Below are 20,794 nucleotides of genomic sequence, written 5' to 3'. Positions count from 1 at the left end.
TTTGAGCAGGCGCTGCCTCTTCACCTTGCTTGGCCCTGCAATAAAACTTTCTCAGCTCCACACTCCAATGTTTCCGTTTGTTTGGCCTCACTGTGTGTCAGGTGCGTGACCTTTGGGTTCAGCAACAAGGGCACTTCCCACACCAGGCTTTACGCTCACACTGGGTCTCCAACCACACGCAAGCAAGGCTGGGAGGTCATCCTGAGCCATGTTATTCCAGGGCTCAGACCCAGTTGCTCCTCCAGGAAGCCCATGATGATGAACATTAGAGTGGCAACAACTTTCAAGTTGCAACCCATCACTCCTAGAGTGTGGGTTCTTCAAGGATAATGGTCTTGTTTTAGTAATTGTCACTTTTGTTTGTTTGGGGGTTTTTTTGGCCGCACCATGCAGCATGCAGAATCTTAGTTCCTGACCAGGGATCGAACCCACGCCCCTTGCAGTGGAAGCGTGGAGTCTTAACCACTGGAACACCAGGGAAGTCCCGTAATTGCCACTTTGATGTACGTGTGCGTCTATTGTATGCCAGATGCTTTATGTCAACCTTGGTCATACATTTGAATCATCTGGGATTAAAAAAAAAAACAAAAACCAACCTTGGGTCCCACCTCCAGAGATTTAGGTGTAGTTGGTCCGGAGTATGGCCTGGCGATTGGGAATTGTAAATGCTCTGCAGAGAAGTGCAGTGTGCAGTCCTGGCTAAGAATGATGGCCTGATGGTCTGGACCATTTAAAATTTTACAATGGCTCTTCTCCCAGATGTTTCTATTTCTCCCGATGGTCTGAGAGTTATTAGACTCAAGAATGCCGACCACCTGCACTTTGTATTACTTTAACCTGATTTCTTGTCTTTTGGTATTAATACTCTTGGATAGTATCTTGTTTGTCTTGTCAATAAGAAAAAAAAAACAACCAATCAAACAAACCCAAAAATGAGAGTTGTGAGTTTCAGTTTTCTTTGGGGACTTACTGAGGACTGTAGCAGAGGAGACAGCCTCTCAGTCCTGAGGAACTGCTCTGAAGAGGTGGAGGGAGTTGGGGGAGAGGTCAGTATATGTGTAATTCTGGTGAAAGTGTTCATGCAATCAAGCACACATCTCTTGAACAGACCCTAGTTTTTGTGGAGGTGGGGTAGGGTTATAGGAATGGGGGCAGGGCCTTTATTTTGTCAATTCCAAACTCCCTAACTATCCCTTCTGTTCACCCTTCCGCACTGGTAACAATAAGTTCATTTCCTAAGTCTGTGAGTCTGTTTCTGTTTGGTAAATAAGTTTATTTGTATCATTTCTTTTTAGATTGCGCATATCCTTTGATATTTCTCTTTCTCTGTCTGACGTAACTTCATTCAGTATGACTGACAATCTCCATGTCATCTCTGTTGCTGCAAATGGCATTATTTCATTCTTTTCAATGGCTGAGTAATATTCCATTGTGTATATGTATAAGGTGAAAGGTTAATCAGCAACTACTTGCGTGATCGGCTGGACACCCAGCTAATGATGTTTCTAGTCCTCGAAGTAGAACGGCTCCAGTATGTTCAGTTATCAACAGGAAACAGTGGCCCCCTTGCAAGGGTTACTAACCCAAAGAGCTGGGCGGGGAGTGGGGGAGGCTCCAACAGTCCCCCTGGCAACTAAGGAGCCCTTCTGACGTCATGCCCCCTGTAACTAATAGCCTCCTCCTCCCCTGTGTAGCGGAGATTGCAGCTGTGCCCTGCCAGCTGCCATCTGTACACAGTGGGGGGTCGTTCCAGGACATTTGCCTCTGACTTGCAAGATTCCCTGTCCAATAGTTGATGCCTCTGCCCCTGACTCCCTCTGGGTTCTTTCTTCAGTCTCATGGCTGGGCGACTGCAAGGACTGCAGGACTTTGGGGTGCAGCCCTACATCATTTCCTCCCAGCTCCTAAAGTCTCCATTCTCTCAGCCTCAGGCACACTCCTTCACACAAGAAGTCAATGGTCTTGGGCAGTAAAAGGTCAAATCTCCTGGCCACTTAGGAGAACCTCTCAATGAGGGGGCACATCCCTTGGGAATTAGAGTGCCTGACATCTCCATCTGGAGGGCTTTGGAGGAGATTGTGCAAAGCCAGAGACACAGTGACTGGAAACCAAGACCATAAGGAAGATGCAAGAAAGAACAGGACAGTAGCTTGTTCAGGGTGCTTGCTTCCAGTCAGGCAGACCCAGGCTTGTCTTGTAAGAGCCTGAGCAGGGGCCTTAACCTCTCTGGGCTCAGTTTCCTCATTTGCAAAACAAGGATTAATAATAATAATAACAACAACAACAAACTACCTCCCAGTACTAAGCTATTCACTCATTCAAAAAATATTTATAGATTCAAGTCAGACAAAATAAAGGCCCTGCCCCCATTCCTATAACCCTACCCCACCTCCACAAAAACTAGGGTCTATTCAAGAAAAGCAATCCGCAAGTAAAGAGTAAAACAAAGAATGTTGCCCACCATCCAGTTCTACCTACAGTGCAGCCTGAAAGGGGTTCAGGGAGGAGATTAGGATGAGACACTCTGTGCTCTGGGAAAACTGACAGAACAGGCCTTAGATAGTTAGATATGTTCAGGAAGAATTTTTATGAACCTGATTCTTGCATCTTCCTGTAATTAGAAAAGCACTAAAACCATTGACTAAGATATCTGTTCTTTGTGACTAGCAGCAACCTTCTACCGAGATGTGTGCTTGATTGCATGAACCCTTTCATTAGTTTGACACCTCTTATACCTCTGAGGGAACAGCCTCAGGAGAAGTGAGTTCTAGTTTTGCTTCTGCTATGTGACATTGGACAAGTCCTCTCACTCAGGGGGCCTGAAATTGCACTTGTGTATAATGAAGAGGTTGTGCTAGATGAGAGAGGGAAGGGATTATCAGAATGGGAGGAAGGTGTGCAATTAGAAAAGCATATTAAAAGATCAGGTAAAGTCTAGAGCTTAGTTAATACATCAATGCTGGTTCCTAGTTTTTATAAAAAATACCCTTATATCTTAATGTTAACAATGGGGAAACTAGGAGAGAGTTTTGCACTATTTTTGCAACTTTTCTGTAATCTAAAATTAATTCCAAAATTAAAAATTTCTTTTAAAAGATGATTAGGTTGTTTTAAATTCTATTAATGCGTTCATTTACTCAACAAAGATTGCCTATTATGTGTCACATTACTAGTGACCAGAAGTAATGGTTCCACCCCTTGTGGGGTTTACAATCTAGTGGTAATTTGGCAGGAATAGGGTCCCTATTGCTTTTAAAAAAATTAAACCTCAACTACGAAGTGTAGTAGCTTAGGGAAATCTTGGCTGATGAGGTATATATAAGCAGAATCCTTGCTCTATCTCTTCTTACCTGTGTGACCTTGGCAAAGCTAACCTGCCTTATCATGTATGTTTCCTCAGTGGCAAAGTGGAGCAAAAAAATGGATCCCCTCGTTAAGTGCTTAACAGCGCTTGGCATGCATTAAAGCACTTACTAAAAATTATCATTATCATTATAATAATTATTTAAAAGACACAGTGATTTGTAACACAGCTAAGGGGAAGCGTACTATCGACAGGGAGCATGATATTTTTGTCAAGAAGGACTTGGGCGAACAAAAACATGACGGCCCTTCCAGCAGCGACGGGTCACAGCGCGAGTTCAGAAACAACAGCCCCGCCCCGCCCTCGCGCTCCGGCCCCGCCCCGCCCCGTACTCGACCCGCCCCTTTTCTCCTCTGGCTCTGCCTTCGCCACTGAAGGCGGGGCCTGTCGCCCACGGGCGAAGTGCGGGGCTAAAGGAGGAACCTTTGCGGGGCGGATCCGGGAGAGTTCTGTCCAATCCCCGGCCCCGAAATCTCAGATCCGGAGGGGACGGGACGCACGGGGAAGTGGCCGCACTCAGCTTTGCCTAGAAATGCACAGCTTTGCATAACCAATACAGGCAGGCATTTAAAGGCGTCGTCGCCTCCACGAACCTTGTAGTTAACCCGGTGAGGACTCACCCTTTGCGATGAACCCTCTGATGCAGGCTCCTCTCCTCATCTCCCTAGGCTTGCTTCTCGCCGGCCCAGCGGCTGCTGCACGCGTCTTCTCGAACCGGGTGAGCATCCTATCCTTTAGGAGGCTGCTTCCAGCATCCCAGCCCAGCTCGGGATGTGCGGGCTGGGGTGGGTTATGGGGGTGGCCTTTCCGGTCTCTAGAATTACTTCTTTTCAGCAGAGCCTCCCAAAGTCACTAACTGTGGGATTCTGAGTGGGTCCTTTGCTCTCTGCGGGTTTCAGTTTCCCCATCTGTACAGAGGGGTGGGCTGTAAGGCTTTGCTCTGCTCCAGACTGTTTTGGAAGGGTTAATCTCAGTCCCGTCTGTACTCCTGTCCTCTTTCCAAACGTCTGAGTGAAATTTTACGGAACTGCAAGACCAAGGCTCTAATCCCAGGCCCAGAGACGCAGCCCCGTTTACGTGCCCTCTCTTTTCCGCCATGAAAATGCCTGGAACCTTTTCCCTCCCCTCTGTACTGCTCTGAGGCGCTGCTCCTCCTCGTGGGTGGGTGGGTTTGAGAGGCTTTTCAGGCCAGAAGGTCCATACTTGCTCCTCTGGCGACAAAGGTGATGCCCTGCTCCTGGGTGTGAGGCATGCAGAGGCAACAGCCTACAAGCTTCTCCCTTATCTTCTCACGCACCCTGTGCTCCAGACCCTGGGGAAGGGGAAGTTCTGTCATTCTGAGAAGTAGAGAAGCCTAGTTCCTCTTTGCTGCATACCTGGGGGCCAGACACTTGGTATCTCTGGCAGCAGTCAAAGAGAGAGGCCCAGCCTAGGTCCCCTCCTGCCAACCTCCTTGGAAATATTTGTCAGAGCCAGAAACAGGGCGGTGTGAGGGAAAGTGGGATAGGACTAGGAGGCTTGGCTTCTGATTCCTCCTCTGTCTCTAACCCATGGGGGTGGCATTTGGGTTCCTTAAGCCTTGGTCTCCTTATCTGTACAATGGGCTAGATAGTGCCAACCTGCCTTTCTTTGATGGTTGTGGGTGAAGGGAAATGCTTCCGTGGATGGAAAAGCTCTTATATCTTAAACTCATAAAGTGATAGAAGCCAGTGGGCTCGGCCTCACCCTGCCCCAGGGGCAAGGAGTCTATTTTGCCTGTTGAATGGAGGAGCAAAGAACTCTTGGCCTTATTGGCCCGGAGGGTTCACAGTTAGTCCCTGAGTGTAGGTTGAGAATGTTTCTCTTGGCTCCAGGTCTGACCACTATGAGGTGGTGTGGCTACGTCTGGAACCAGTCCTACATCCCCGCTCTCCTACACGTCTTGGCTCTGGATGCCGTCCCAGACCAGAGGGTCCTACGTTGGCAGTTTTAGAGAGGCCATGAGACATCAGGGAGTTCACCCACCTTACCCAGTCCCATAGAGGATGGGAGACTCATCTGAGGTTACACAGCAAGGGGCACTTTCCATTCTTATCTGCTATCACCGGGTCTTCTCTGGGCTCATGTGATTCGGAACCCTTACCCTGAAACCCTGGGCCACATGAAGGCTGTGGGGTGATAGTGAGTGTTTGAGCAACAGGAAACGGGGAGTTCCAGTTCCTCCAAAAGCATTAACCCGGTCTCATGCCCCTGGGCTGTGGTGATCCTTAGATAAAAGGGGAGAATGTCTAGCCCCAGGCTGGGTGCAAAATAGGTACTTAATAGCCTCTCTGATAACTGTCTAATAGACTCTCTGATAACTGTCTAATGTCATTTATTGTGCACATACTGTGTGCTATGTGTTGAGCCAGGTGCTTTGCTCTTCATTTCCCTAATAAACATTTTTAGGGGAGTAATTTTAGACTTACAGAAAAGTTGCAAAGACAGTACAGAGTCCCCACACAGTTTCCCCTAATGTTAACATTTTGTATTACCATGGTACATTTGTCAAGACTGAGAAGCCAGCTTAGGTACATTACCACTAGCTGAACTCTAGACTTTATTTGAATTCTACCAGTTTTCCCATTAACATCCTCTTTCTGTTCCAGGATCCAGTCTCGGGCAGCACATTGCATGTGTTGTCCTGTCTCCCCAGTCTCCTCTGGTCTGTGACAGTTTCTCAGACTTGTGTTTTCATGGCCGTGACAGTGGCGAGGAGTTGTGACCTGTACTTTCTGTATACAAACTTCTCACTCTTACAGTAGCCCTGTGAGAAGATATAGTTATGCCCATTTACTATATGAGGAAATTGAGCCTCAAGAGGGGTCAACTGACGCACGTTCTCAGCTAGTGAGAGTGGCTGAGGTATGGTTTTAATCCAGGTCTGTGATTTGGACGCATATTTCTGCCTCCACAGCTGTGCCTTTGCCCTCTGCTATACGTTGCCTCTTCCCACATGTTAGCCTAGGCTGGGATGACAAATATCTGGTGCCAGGCCTGCCCTTAGTGGGCATTGCTAACACATCATGCTTCCTTTTCCGGATGAGACTGGACTCAGCTGCAGAATTCACTGCGACAGAAGCCTCTAGTCAGCCATCAAGAAACCACCTTGTTAAGTCTCCCCAGAGCCTGAGGGCGGGAGGAGCGGGGTACTCTGGACACTTCCTCCAGCCTGGAATCAATCCTCGCTGTGAACCAGGCTGCCTTGGAATTTGTGAAAGCAGCTCTAGAAGATGGCTAGTCCTCCTACCCACCCTCCAGCCCAACTCTTAATCCCAGGCATGCTTTCATTTGATAGTGGCCTTCTAATTGATTTCCCGTGTTCTAAACGTAACCCTCTGCAGTCCATTCTCAACCATGAACCAGAGCGTGGCACTCTCCTGCAATGGCGTTCCATTGCACTTATAGGAAATCCAGCCTCCTGAGGATGACCTATGAGGTCTGGCAGGAATTAAATGACCCTGCCACCCCTCTAAGCTTACTTGGGTGCCTCGTCCACTACATCTAGCCCACTGGCCTTGCAGGGCCCAGAGCAGCTGAGCATCTTCCCAGTGCGGGGCCTTTGCCCATGTTCCCTCTGCCTGGACATTCCTTCAGTACTTGCGTGGCTGACTCCTCATCCTGCAGGATTATAACTTCCTCATCACCCTATTTAAGTGAGTCTTGTTACTCTCAACACGACCCTCTGTTTGTTTCTTTTATGGCACCCAGAGATCATAGTGGGTAATAGTTATTTACACTGGACTGTAAGCTCCTCACCGAAGGGCAGGCACATTTCTAATTGTTTACCTCTGTGAACAGCCCTTGGCCCCGGGCCTGTGATCACTGTTTCATAAATATCTGCGCAATGAATGTTGAAGGAAACATTTGTTGGTACCTACCCTGTCTAAGGGGCTGTGGGCAATGCAGGGATGAATCAGGCCTTTCTTCGTCATGGCCCAATGCTTCATTCCAAGGGACAGAAGCCCATTTCAAGAAGCTCAAGTAAAGGGAAGTTTATTCCAGGCATACAAGGAATCTCGTGGAACTAATGGCAGGAAGTGGCGGCTGGGATGTCTAATGGTTGTCATTTAGGGAGCCAGCTCATGCTTTGTGCCTGGCATTGTGTTATGAGCTTTATGTACATGCTCTCACCCTCGCACCAGGTCTGGGAGGAAAGCAGAAATGACTGCACTTAAAAGATGTGGAAGTTGCAGCTCCAAAGGGGAAACTGGCCTGTAGAGTCACATGATATGGGGGTCGAGCTATGATTTCAAGCCATGTCTAACTAAAGCCTTGATTTACCTATATCTTAGTCTAAAACCATGCCCCTGGCTGTCCCCCCTCACTGCCTATTTAGATAGGGGGCCAGAGGCAGGGGGCGACTCTGTTCTCTTTTCCACAGACCAGCAGAGCCCTTAGTTCTTGTCCCTTTGGCTTGGTCATGAGTCTGGGTGCTCTGGCTCTGACTTAAAGCTTATGACCCCATGACAGCTCAAAGCCCAAAGTCCTCTGAATGATTTTGCCTCTGTCTCACTTCCCAAATTGGAGGCAGAGAGAATCTGTCCACCTGGCCTGGGTTAAGTATTCTCTTTTGGCCCACCTACCCGTGGCTGTGTTGATGATGGGGGTCAACTTGGGGACGTGGTACTGGCAGGTTTTCCTTCTAAGATGGGATGTGCATGGTGGGAATGCTGAAAGTCTCTCGCAGGTGGCCTTCAGGGGGCTGGGAAAGGTGTGAGTGGGTGGGCAGAGTCTGCATGGTATAGGAAGTGTTAAAGATCATAGACAGGGTTCTGTGGGAGTGGGGAGTCAGTGGTCATGTGTAGTTGGACGCGATGGTGGAATGAGGAATCAGGAGACCTCTTGGGGGATGTGGAGGAAGAGGAGGAGATATGGCTCAGCAGAGGGGAGGGGAAGGACGTGGGGTGTGGGACAGGGCAGGGCATGCGCAATGGGAGTTAAGAAAGCACTGGTTAGGGCTTCCCTGGTGGCGCAGTGGTTGAGAGTCCGCCTGCCGATGCAGGGGACACGGGTTCGTGCCCCGGTCTGGGAAGATCCCACATGCCGTGGAGCGGCTGGGCCCGTGAGCCATGGCCGCTGAGCCTGCGCGTCCGGAGCCTGTGCTCCGCAGCGGGAGAGGCCACAACAGTGAGAGGCCCGCGTACCGCAAAAAAAAAAAAAAAAAAAAGAGGAAAAGAAAAAGAAAGCACTGGTTAGGATTGTGCAAGTTTGTTCACTAGGGATTGTTCATCAACAGATGGCCCACTGGGGATCTTTTCAGGTGTGTCCTAGTCCCTCCCTGGGCTAATTGTGCCTCCTTGAGGGTAGGGTGTTAGATGTTGTTATGTTTCCCACTGTGTTTTGTGTTCCCTATTGTTCCTGGCCCTGGATTGGGCCTGGGCTGTGACGTGAATAAGGTTCTGGGCATGGGCTGCAAAGCCGAATCCTCCAAAAGCCTCCCTCTAAGGAGATGCCAAGACTAGTGGGAGAGGAGTGGAGAGCAGGGAAGTGAGAGATCAGAGAAGGTATCTACCAAAGGTGGATATGGTTAGTCTCCTATTTTGAAGTTCAAGGTCTGTGATTCTGTGCTCTATAGTTCACGGCACACTTTTGGGAGATTGTCTTTTAGTTTAGTCCTGCCTATGGAATGGGTAGGACCGATGTTATTCCAGGTTTACAGATGTGGAGTTGCAGATGAAGCTCATAGAGGGCAGGTACCTCGCCGATGGGCACACTGTCAGTAAGCTGCTCTGTTAATCCTTCTAACCTGTGACAGTTCCTTTTGTCAACTTTTCTTTTCTCTTCTTTTCTTGCTGCCTTATTGTCCTTAGCTCTCCCAGCTCAGTAGCTTTTCCTGGGATAACTGCGATGAGGGGAAGGACCCTGTGGTGATCAACAGCCTGACTGTGGAACCTGACCCCATTGTCATTCCTGGGAACATGACAGTCAGTGCTGAGGTCAGGACCACTGCGTACCTCAAAGATCCTCTGAAGGTGAGCCCAGGGGTGGGCAGGTTCAGGGAGGTGCTGGAGGGAAGGTGCTATGGGCCAGAGGGAGGGCCCTGAGGCATGTATGCTCAGGGCACTGAATAATTTTGGAATCCTGGAATCCCAGAGCAGCAAAAGAAGCATAGATTTGTTAAATGTCCTTTCATAAGTTTATTTGCCTTTTGTGTTTTTGTTTAGGAATAACCAGTTCATTCGTGCCTGTTGCCTGCTTTGGGGGTGGATATTTGCATGTTTTCATACAGAACAATAGAAACTTTCTATGTATCCATTGCAACTCCATATATTGTAGTCCTTTCCTCACTGGTTTGCATTGCTACCTTTATACCACATTATTTTTTTTTTAATATTTATTTGTTTATTTGGCTGCATCAGGTCTTAGTTGCGGCATGCGGGCTCTTCATTGCAGGGCACGGGGCTTCTCTCTAGTTGTGGCACGCGCGCTCGGAACATGTGGGCTTAGTAGTTGTGACATACACTGTATTCTTGTATGCCTTCAGCCTGTCCTGGTGCAGATCTCTTCTGGCACCAGTTTCCTTTTGACTCTTTAAAAGGATTTCTGATTTGGAATCTGTGTACCTGAAACTACCCTTTGACTTGGTTAATCACAGCCCCTACCTCATACATTTCTCTGAGCGATTACTGAGTTAATAACATGGATAGTTCCTTGCACAGGGCCTGGCACACAAGACCAGCTCGGTACATGTTAGCCCTTGTTAATATTTCCATTAGTATCAATCTCTTCCTGTGGCTTCTTTGACCCAGACAGAGTCCTGTACGTGGAAACAGCTCTCGGGCTTTGCTTTGCCCAGCACCTCTTCCCGAGTCTTCTCCAGGCTAGGTCACTGCATTTTCTTTAGCTGCTCTTCAAGTGATTTTCTACCAGGGTCACATTTCTACACTACCTCCACTGAGTCTGGAGCAAAGAGCTCTTTAGCGAGCTGGCCATCATGCTTGCTCTTCTGCCACTGCCATGCAAATCAGTTTCCAGGAACACTGATGCAGTACAACTGACTTGGAAGGAAAAAGCTGGTGAACTCGTTTTTCTCCCCCCAGCCTTTTTCTGGCTTCTTTGTAGGCCATTAAGATGGGTTCCCCCCCCCCCACCCATTTTCTATTATAGATCTTCCTCAACTTACGTCCCAGTGAACCTAGCATAAGTTGAAAAATCTCGTTAAGTCGAAAGTGCATTTAATACACCTAACCTACGAAACATCACAGCTTAGCCTCACCTACCTTAACCACACTCAAAACATGTACATTAGCCTACAGTTGGGCAAAATCATTTCACACAAAGCCTATTTTATGATAAGGTGTTGAATATTGAATACTGCACTGAAAGTGAAAACCAGAATGGTTGTCTGGGTACAGGATGGTTTAAGTTGTTTACCCTCGTGATCGCATGGCTGACTGGGAGCTGTGGCTTCCTGTCACTGCCCAGCATCACCAGAGAGAATGGAACTGCATATTGCTAGCCCTGAAAATGATCACAGTTCATAACAGGAAGTACAGTGTCTACTGAATGTGTATTGCTTCTGTACCATCGTAAAGTTGAAAAATTGTAAGCTGAACCATCGTCAGTCTGTACTTTACTACCTGTCATAACTTTGGGCCATTGAGCTTTTTAAAACTGGACTCAGATTCCCACTTCCTCCTACATTTCTCTTATGTATATAGTTTTGATTTGGCTCCTTTATCTTTTTAGGGTGTGTGCGTACTAGCTATTAAATGAAAGCCTCTCACCACTTGGGTAGGAGAAAAGATGATGAGTCTCCTTTTACAGATAAGGGACACTGAAGCTCAGAGAAGGATGCAACTTGCCCCAGGTCAGCATTCAAGGCTGGTGTCCTTATCTGTCTAATGTTTCCTATTCCTGAGCTCTTTCTGGCAGGGAGGTGGAATTAGTGCTTGGAGTTTTAGCAGGGGAGTATGCCAGGACTTTCCCCTTGACAGCAAAGAACCCCGCCCCCCAGGAGAGCTGCTAGGATGCAAGCACTGTATGAGCCTGAAGGGCTCTTAAGGTTAATGGCTTCTCTCCTTGTTACTGGGGCCCAGAGAGGAGTGACTGGTCCAGGCCACGCACCTGTTAGTGGCAGGAGAGAAACCTCCTCCTCTTCTGACCTTGTTGAAGTGAAATTTCTTCAATCAAAAGTCCCATTTGGGGCTTCCCTGGAGCCCGAGCTCTGCAACAAGAGAAGCCACCGCAGTGAGAAGCCCGGGCACTGCAACGAAGAGTAGCCCCCGCTCGCCGCAACTAGAGAAAGCCCACGCGCAGCAATGAAGACTCAACGCAGCCAAAAATAGATAAATTAAATAAATTAAACAAAAAATTAAGAGGAAAAAAAGTCCCATTTGGAACCTGGATGGACTTGATGCCAGCTACAATTTTTAGAAGTTGGATTCGCCAGATTCTGTGAGCCATGGGCAAGGTTAGAGTCTGTCCAGGAACGCCTTTTTCTTTTGATGTGTTCCACAGGATTTGGCATAATTTAGAACTCCCTTCTTTGAGCTCTCAAGTTCCAGCCTCCGAGACCTTGGTTTCCCCATCCTCAGGAATCGTAAATTGCTACCACATTTGGCATGTACACTTATTTCAGGCTTTTAGACATGTAGCTTTCAGCCCTGATGGTTTACCTTTTTTTTCCCCTCTAAAGTCCTGTACCTGCAATGCCCCTGCCTGAGCCCTGTGATTGAGATATAACTGCCCCTTCCCTGATCTCATCAAAATGTCTCCCCTTCAAGTCAGTTGCCAACAGTGGGTCTTTTTTTTTTTTTAAATTTATTTATTTTATTTTTGGCTGCATTGGGTCTTTGTGGCTGTGTGTGGGCTTTCTCTAGTTGCGGCGAGCGGGGGCTACTCTTCGTTGCGGTGCATGTGCTTCTCATTGCAGTGGCTTCTCTTGTTGTGGAGCACAGGCTCTAGGAACGTGGGCTTCAATAGTTGTGGCATACAGGCTCAGTAGTTGTGGCTCGTGGGCTCTACAGCGCAGGCTCAGTAGTTGTGGCGCACAGGCATATTTGCCCCACGGCATGTGGGATCTTCCTGGACCAGGGCTCGAACCCGTGTCCCCTGCACTGGCAGGCGGATTCTTAACCACTACACCACCAAGGAAGCCCCTATCAGTGGGTCTTTATCTAGAGCCTTGTGTGCCTAGCCCTGAGCTAGAGGCCAAGAGAAAAGTCATTGTTTTCAACTTGCAAGAAACTTGGACTCTTAGGATGTCAGAACTGGTAGGTCTCTTCAAGATCATGAGATCCAAATACTCCATGGTCAAGATGGAGGAGCAGAGGCCTGAGGGGGGAAGGGACTTGCCCAAGCACCCTGGTGGGTACAGGGATCGTGATTCCATTACCCGTCAGTGCCTCTGTCTGTCTTGTGGAACCAGGTCCCATGACACAGGGGTTTATTTAGGTTGAGCTGTGGAGGTGCTAAGGTAGTCCTGGAGTAGAGGGATTGACGGTCCTTTATTACTCAGCTTTGCTTGAATTTTTTTTTTTTTTTTTTTGCCCACGCCGCACGTCTTGTGGGATCTTAGTTCCCCAACCAGGGATTGAACTCGGGCCCATGGCAGTGAAAGCACCAAGTCCTAACCACTGGACCGCCCAGGGAACTCCCCCTGCTTGCTCTTCTGAGCCATATGAACAAGTAGACTGAGAACAAGGACTGGAAAATCAGCCATGGTTTGTAATCCCCAAACGGCAGGCATGGCTGTTGCCTTGAGTTCGGGGTGCCCCCGCTGAGTACCTCCTGAGCTGTGCTTGTCCTGGCTGGGAGAGGCCTGGCTCCTGGTGGATGCAGCCCCACAGGCTTCCAGTGTGGTGGGAGGAGCCCAGGCAGGACTTGGTCCCCGCTGGTCCCCTCAGCTGGGTGTTCTTTCTTGTTCAGGGCAGAACTGGCTCAACCATTTTCATTGGGGTGTTAGCAAAACAAGGAGGGGTATGGAGGGGAGAAGTCCAGCAGGAAGTAATTTTTGGATTTCAGGCACTATGCTAAGTGTTTGACAGGCATTGTCTCACTCAGTGGGACCTTGTGAGAGAGGCAGACACTCTTAAAATATCCCATTTTGGAGATAAGGGAATGGAGACAGAAGAAATTCCCCAAGGGCACAAGAGTAGGAAGTGGCCGAAGTAGCATTCTACTCCAGGCCCTCAGCTCTTTCTAGGCGAAGGGGTTGAAGCAGGCTTGGCAGGAGAGGAGGCAGGAGGGCTGGGAGGGGACCGTGCATGACTCGGGGTGGGGAATAACATGTGGGTCAGCAGAGTGGGATGAGGCAAATTTGAGTTTGTCCACTCAGGATACAGGCTGCGCGGACTTATCCCTTCCTCCTGGACCTGGATCCTGACACCTGGGGCAGTTGGAAGACTGAGTCCACAGCCCGTGGAGCCAGTCTGAGCCCCGCAGGCTCAAGGGGAATAGTGCCCATCCAGGATTTGTCTCTTAGAAACAAAAGCCCTGAATCAAGTGAGCTTGGGGGCTGGGATTCACAGAATGCTGTGATGTTACAGCCGAGAGTGGTTTCCTGCCATTACACCCACAGAGAATCAGACTTCCTCCTGCCCTTTCCCGGCACTTTCCCCTGACACCTTTGGGGGGATACGATCACGGTCCCTAAGGCACCACTCATTTGGCTCTTAGGCAGCTAATACTTAGTGAATGCTTAGCCCGTGCCATGCACAACTGGTCAGCCCCCACCTCCAGAACAGGAGCAGAATCGTGGCAGCACAGAGGTGTGAAGTACTCACAGGTCTCCCCATCCAGCTTCTCTCTGGGTGCAGGAGTCCTTTTGTAGCTTCCGCAACAGGGTCCAGGCAGCCCATCTCTTCTTGAGGTAGTTCCATCTGTTGTAGCTTCACTATGATTGTTAAGAGCTTCCTAATAGCAATCCCAGAATGATCCCTCTGTAAATTCCTATTGTTTTCAGTTCTGTCTTCTATGGCTGTACAGAGAAAATAGGATCCAAGAATAGCAGATGGGTTTCATCTTGGGAACCAACTCCAATCAGTTGGTGGTAGCCGCCTGAAGTCCTCTGAAGGAAAAGGTTCTGAAGCCAAGATTGGGCTGAGAAGGAAAGTCTAGAAGCAGTGCCACAGTTAGCCAATTAGCAGTTAGATGACAAGTGCATTTCAACTTCAACCAATGGGTAGTGACTCCCTAAAGAATTATAAGACTGTGGTTCAGTGCAGGGGGAAAAATGTTACATTTGATTATTAACGTCAGCCACGGGCACAGGAAAGGATAGTGTTGGAGCATGTGCTACAATACTGTCATTTCTCGATCAGAATATCTCCCAGATCCCATCCAATTAAAAACTCTGTTAAAATAAAAGGCTGACCTTTTAAAGAGGCGGAGGAACTGGTATGTTTGCCTTGGAATTTTACACTTTCTCCAACTCTCTCACCAGGTGGTACTAACTCTGGAGAAGGAAGTGGCTGGCTTTTGGGTCAAAGTCCCATGTGTGGAGCAACTTGGCAGCTGCACCTACGAGAACTTCTGTAATGTGCTTGAAGTGTTAACTCCCGATGAGAATCCCTGCCCAGAACCCCTGCACACCTATGGGCTTCCCTGTCACTGTCCCTTCAAACGAGTAAGTATAGGGAGGGGAGAGCATTCCCACCGTGACTAGAGTAGAGACATGGGGTTTGGAGACGTTCTCTTGCAGACCTGGATGTCTGTGGGTGTAAATTGATATGATCTATCCTGAATCACTTATCTTTTGGGGGCCTCGGTTTATCCAACTGTGAATGGGAGACCCGAAGCTCCATCTGACCTCTGGTGTCCTTTTGCTGTCACATTCTGTGCTCTGCCTGGCTCTTAGGAGAGTGGGAGGAGGGGCGGTTTGCAGCTGCATTCCTAGAGGTCACTCCAGGAGAGAGTCCCATCTGTAGGCTCTCACTGACCTGTGGTCCACTGCCTTTCCCACAGGGTACCTACTCACTTCCCAAGTCTGACTTCTTCCTGCCTGACCTGGAGCTGCCCAGCTGGCTCAGCAGTGGGAACTACCGCTCGAAGATCACCCTAAGCATCAACGGGGAGCATCTGGGCTGTGTCAAAATCTCCGCCTCCCTAAAGAGCAAATAAGGTGGCACCTGCCACAGCAGAATGAAGGGGATGTAGGAAGGCATCCTCTTCTTCTGTCTTATGTTGGCCAAGGCCAGATTCTACTCTCTGTCCTTTCTCAAGCCCCTTTCTACAATGACACTCCCCCGCTGAAAGTCATTTTATGCCACCTACAAAATTTTTAGGTGTGGGCCAGCAGCCCTAACCTAAAGGAGAATGAGCCTCGTGGGTTTTTTTTTTTGTTTTTTTGTTTTTTTGTTTTGCGGTACACAGGCCTCTCACTGTTGTGGCCTCTCCTGTTGCGGAGCACAGGCTCCGGACGCACAGGCTCAGCGGCCATGGCTCACGGGCCCAGCCGCTCTGCATGTGGGATCTTCCCGGACTGGGGCATGAACCCGTATCCCCTGCATTGGCAGGCGGACTCTCAACCATTGCGCCACCAGGAAAGCCCCGAGCCTGGTGGTTTTTGACAGTCCAGGACATCTACTGGGCTGGCCACTGCATTTTCCTCCTCACCCCCATAGCTTTCTCTCTAAGAGCTCAACTCATTTTCTAAATGGTCAAGGAAGGGGGCTAACACGTTTTGTGACCCCAGGTTCAGGCTGACCCAGTCTTGGTCTCCTGAAGTACCTTTATGATTTTTCTCATTGATTTTTTGTGTGCATCGCTGACCTAAAAGCAGAGTGAGAGTACTAACAGTTTTCATTTTACTCCCACCCCCCTCTTACAACGAAGGGTCTGAAGGATCTCAGTCTGTTCCTCCATTAACGTCTATGATTTAGTATTCTTTTCTAGACTTGCCCAGTTAACAGTGGGGCACAGTGTATCCTGGAGAGGCAGGGCATGTGATGGGAGAGATATCTGAGAATGCTCTGTGTTTAAGATAGTCTGCGAACTCAGGTACCTGCAGGGCAAAGCGCAAGACATCAGTACGTGATGAGACCACAAGGAACATGTTGTTTGCCGGCACATGTTCCATTTTTTCCTTTGTATAACATAACTGATCTGAGGCAGCTGCTGCCCAGTCTCGAGCTGGGGGTATAATCAGGGATGTGGGGAGTGGGGTGAGTTGGGAAGGGCACATCTGGTCCGTAGGGACAGCTGCTATCTAGCTATAGCTAGTGAGTACCACAGGAGAGTATGGGCCCAGCATTGCCAAATATTCTCAATTTCTTTTTCACTCGAGAAGCCAGAAATCCAGACTTTTATATGAAATCAATTTTTAAATATTGGCAACGAATTATTTTTTTAAATACTGAGCAGGCAGAAGGGGCCGAACAGACTTGTCACTGGGGAAATCTGGTTGGCTCATGGGTGGCCAGTTTGTGGCTTTGGATATAAGAACATGCATGCCTTGTCCTTTAAACCTTGAGACAACTCCTCCACCACTGTGTCTCCCTCCATTGGGTCAAAGCCATAGTGCCTGACCCTAGAATGCTCCTCCAGTGCTGGGGGAGTGGAGGCGGCCTCAGAGCTGTGAGCTCAGGGATCACGAGGCTGCCTGCCCTGGCCTTGGAGCACTGTCAGGGTGAGTGGGGCAGAGACTGAACAGGCGGACCCGCCAGCAGCCACTCTGTGGAGCAGGGATCCAGCGAAGAGAGGTGGACTCATGTCACGTGCCTGGCTTTGTTCACTGTCCTGTCCTCTCATGACAACTTAATCACCCATGACCAGCCCCGGGTTCTGGGCTCACATGAAGGCTAGAATTGTAATAAATCTTTTAACTTGAGGAGAATTCCTCCTTTGTTGTGGCTGCTTATTTTCTCATTGATCACATCTCAGGATTTCTTTCTTTTTTTTTTTTAAACATCTCTACTGGAGTATAATTGCCTTACAATGGTGTGTTAGTTTCTGCTTTATAACAAAGTGAATCAATTATACATATGTTCCCATATCTCTTCCCTCTTGCGTCTCCCTCCCTCCCACCCTCCCTATCCCACCCCTCTAGGTGGTCACAAAGCACGGAGCTGATCTCCCTGTGCTATGCGGCTGCTACCCACTAGCTATCTATTTTACGTTTGGTAGTGTATATATGTCCATGCCTCTCTCTCACTTTGTCACAGCTTACCCTTCCCCCTCCCCATATCCTCAAGTCCATTCTCTAGTAGGTCTGTGGCTTTATTCCTGTCTTACCCCTAGGTTTTTCATGACATTTTTTTTCTTAAATTCCATATATATGTGTTAGCATACGGCATTTGTCACTCTCTTTCTGACTTACTTCACTCTGTATGACAGACTCTACGTCTATCCACCTCATTACAAATAGCTCAATTGCGTTTCTTTTTATGGCTGAGTAATACTCCATTGTATATATGTGCCACATCTTCTTTATCCATTCATCTGTTGATGGACACTTAGGTTGCTTCCATGTCCTGGTGATTGTAAATAGAGCTGCAATGAACATTGTGGTACATGTCTGTTTTTGAATTTTGGTTTTCTCAGGGTGTATGCCCAGTAGTGGGATTGCTGTGTTGTATGGTAGTTCTATTTTTAGTTTTTAAAGCAACTTCCTTACTGTTCTCCATAGTGGCTGTGTCAATTTACGTTCTCACCAACAGTGCAAGACGGTTCCCTTTTCTCCACACCCTCTCCAGCATTTATTGTTTGTAGATTTTTTGATGATGCCCATTCTGACTGGAGTGACATCTCGGGATTTCTGGAGCTTGTTTTCTGGGCTGTTTCTGCCAGAAGAGTTTGTGGCAGTGGGACAGGTGAGCTGAGGTGATGCCAGGGACTGACTCTTCTGTTTCTGTCTCCTGTGCTGCTTGTTATCTCAGCTTCATTCTGTCTCATCACCATCCAGCTTCCTTGGTTGTTTTTTTGCCTTCCCATCGCACTGTGACCTCTCCAGCCCTTTTTTTCCCCCTCCTGGATCTTTGAGTTGAGCCTTATTCTCCCAGTTGCATCCTTGCACGGAAGGAAGCTCGATAGTTCGGTTAGTCTTTGTGTGCCATGCCATGCTGTTGGCTCAGATGCTCCTCCAAGTCTTGGTGGGGGGCAGTGAGAGGTTGTGTGGGGAGATGGTGAGAATCTCAAATCACAGGGAAAAGTGAACTTTTTAATAAATGGTGCTGAGCCAAACGGAAAGCCATTTGGAGAAAGTTGAAATTAGATCTATACTTAATGCCATATGCAAGAATAAACTCCAAGTGAATCCAGGGTCTAAGTGTTAAACATGAAACCATACAAATACTAAAAGGAAACATGGGTGAAACATCCAGAGGCAATAAAGACTGATACATTTGACTACATATGAAAAAAAATTGCTTGGCAAGAAACACCAGTCAAAAGACTGGAAGAAAATATTTACAGCACATATCATAGACAAAAGGTTAATAATATTCCTACTATAAAGAATTGTCGGGGCTTCCCTGGTGGCGCAGTGGTTGAGAATCTGCCTGCTAATGCAGGGGACACAGGTTCAAGCCCTGGTCTGGGAAGATCCCACGTGCCACGGAACAACTAGGCCCGTGAGCCACAACTACTGGGCCTGTGCATCTGGTGCCTGTGCTCCGCAACAGGAGAGGCCGCGATAGTGAGACGCCCGCGCGCCGTGATGAAGAGTGGCTCCTGCTTGCCACAACTAGAGAAAGCCCTCGCACAGAAATGAAGACCCAACACAGCAAAAATAAATAAATAAACTCCTACCCCCCCCCCCAAAAAAAGAAAGAATTGTCAAGGGATCAAAAACCTGATAGAAAAACTGGGAAAAGAATTGAACAGACAAACTCTCACACAAAGGTATAAAAATGACCCTTAAACATGAAAAAAAATGTTGAAACTCACTTCAAGATCAGAAAAATGTAAATTGAAACAATATTGACATAACATTTGTCATTTCTTGGGTTGGTAAAAAATAAGTACACCACCACAACCCACCAGGCAAGGCTGTGTGGAAACAGGTCCTCTCATACACAGCTGGTAGGAATGCAAACTGATTCAGTCCTTGAGGGGAATTTGTCAGTGTTACTTGTCATGTAAGAAAAGAGTGTAAGAAAAATAGACGTGTGTCTGCTCATTTGTACATAAGGAAAAATGAGCCAGGAGCTAATGAATTGCTTATTTACAGAGAGTGGAAAGAAGAGGGAAATGATAACAGTTGATAAAGGATGAAGAGGATGGGATGCTTCTGAGTATATCTTTTTGTGTGTCTGACTCTTAGAACCATATAATGTTTCTGATTCCCAAATCATGATTAAAATCAACCAGGAGATAAGGGAAATTTAACATGGAATACAAACTAACAAAACCTATTTCAAATGAAAACCCATTTCAAATAATACCACCACACTGAAGTGGGTGGGGAAAAAATAAAATTACAGCATTTTGATGGGGTACTATAAAGCAACAGAAAAAAGGAACTGCACACAAACACTGAATGTACTCTAATTAGTCAATTAGTTTTTTCACAGGAGTAGCAGTTAGCAATTTTGAAAGTATTTCATGTGTATATTAGGATTGAGAAAATGAATAAGTATATTATGGACACTGAGAGCATAGGGGCATATTGAAAGGACACAGGAACCAACCTGAGCTCTCAGTGGCCAAATCTTGGACAACTTGAGCAAGAAAAGAAATATTGACAGTAATGGGTTATAATCCATTGAATAAACATCCTTGCATCCATACACAACAGAATCCCAATTAAATGTAGAAGAAATGGCAAAAATGGGAAAAAAAACATCATTCCGCAAATGCCATTGTAAGAATTGTTGCAGACAAGAAGCATCTATGTGTGCTAAAATTATTGGATAAATGTATGATGAGAAACAGGATTTTGCATGGTCTCAAGGTATCTCCTTACAGGATACAATTACAAAGGGGAAAAATATAGTGGAGAAACCTGGCAGACACCACTTAACCAACTGATCAAATTTAACATCACCAGTAAGACATACTGACATCGTGCACTTCCCAATATGGTGCACTGATAAAGGACAGTGACACTTCTCTGGTATTGTCCAAAACATATAATCTCAAGTTCATCACAAGAAAGATCACACATGGAGAACACTATGGAGGTTCCTTAAAGAACTACAAATAGAACTACCATATGACCCAGCAATCCCACCACTGGGCATATACCCTGAGAAAACCATAATTCAGAAAGAGTCATGTACCAAAATGTTCATTGCAGCTCTATTTACAATAGCCCGGAGATGGAAACAACCTAAGTGTCCATCATTGGATGAATGGATAAAGAAGATGTGGCACATATATACAATGGGATATTACTCAGCCATAAAAAGAAACGCAATTGAGCTTTTTGTAGTGAGGTGGATAGACCTAGAGTCTGTCATACAGAGTGAAGTAAGTCAGAAAGAGAGTGACAAATGCTGTATGCTAACACATATATATGGAATTTAA

The 20,794-nt window shown here is 47.4% G+C and overlaps 1 protein-coding gene across 1 annotated transcript; it reads left to right on the top strand.

The window, feature by feature from the left end:
• The first annotated feature begins 3,855 nt into the window (after positions 1-3,855).
• GM2A (ganglioside GM2 activator) lies at positions 3,856-17,368 on the top strand. Its single transcript, XM_082835928.1, has 4 exons — positions 3,856-4,082; positions 9,196-9,357; positions 14,772-14,954; positions 15,293-17,368. Exons 1-4 carry the CDS (start codon positions 3,993-3,995, stop codon positions 15,446-15,448), a joined length of 591 nt encoding a protein of 196 aa, XP_082692054.1. The 5' UTR covers positions 3,856-3,992; the 3' UTR covers positions 15,449-17,368.
• The last annotated feature ends 3,426 nt before the right edge of the window (positions 17,369-20,794 follow it).

The sequence above is a fragment of the Leucopleurus acutus genome, assembly GCF_964270905.1.
Source record: "Leucopleurus acutus genome assembly, chromosome: 3".
NCBI classification, from domain to species: Eukaryota; Metazoa; Chordata; class Mammalia; order Artiodactyla; family Delphinidae; genus Leucopleurus; species Leucopleurus acutus.
Note: the sequence above shows the minus strand (reverse complement) of the source record. Positions and strands in the feature narration are given on the sequence as shown.

Coding starts and splice junctions, on each gene's coding strand:
- GM2A (XM_082835928.1), top strand. CDS start 3,993: ATGAACCCTCTGATGCAGGCTCCTCTCCTCATCTCCCTAGGCTTGCTT. Junction 4,083..9,195: donor CACGCGTCTTCTCGAACCGG/GTGAGCATCCTA, acceptor TATTGTCCTTAG/CTCTCCCAGCTCAGTAGCTT. Junction 14,955..15,292: donor GTCACTGTCCCTTCAAACGA/GTAAGTATAGGG, acceptor CCTTTCCCACAG/GGTACCTACTCACTTCCCAA.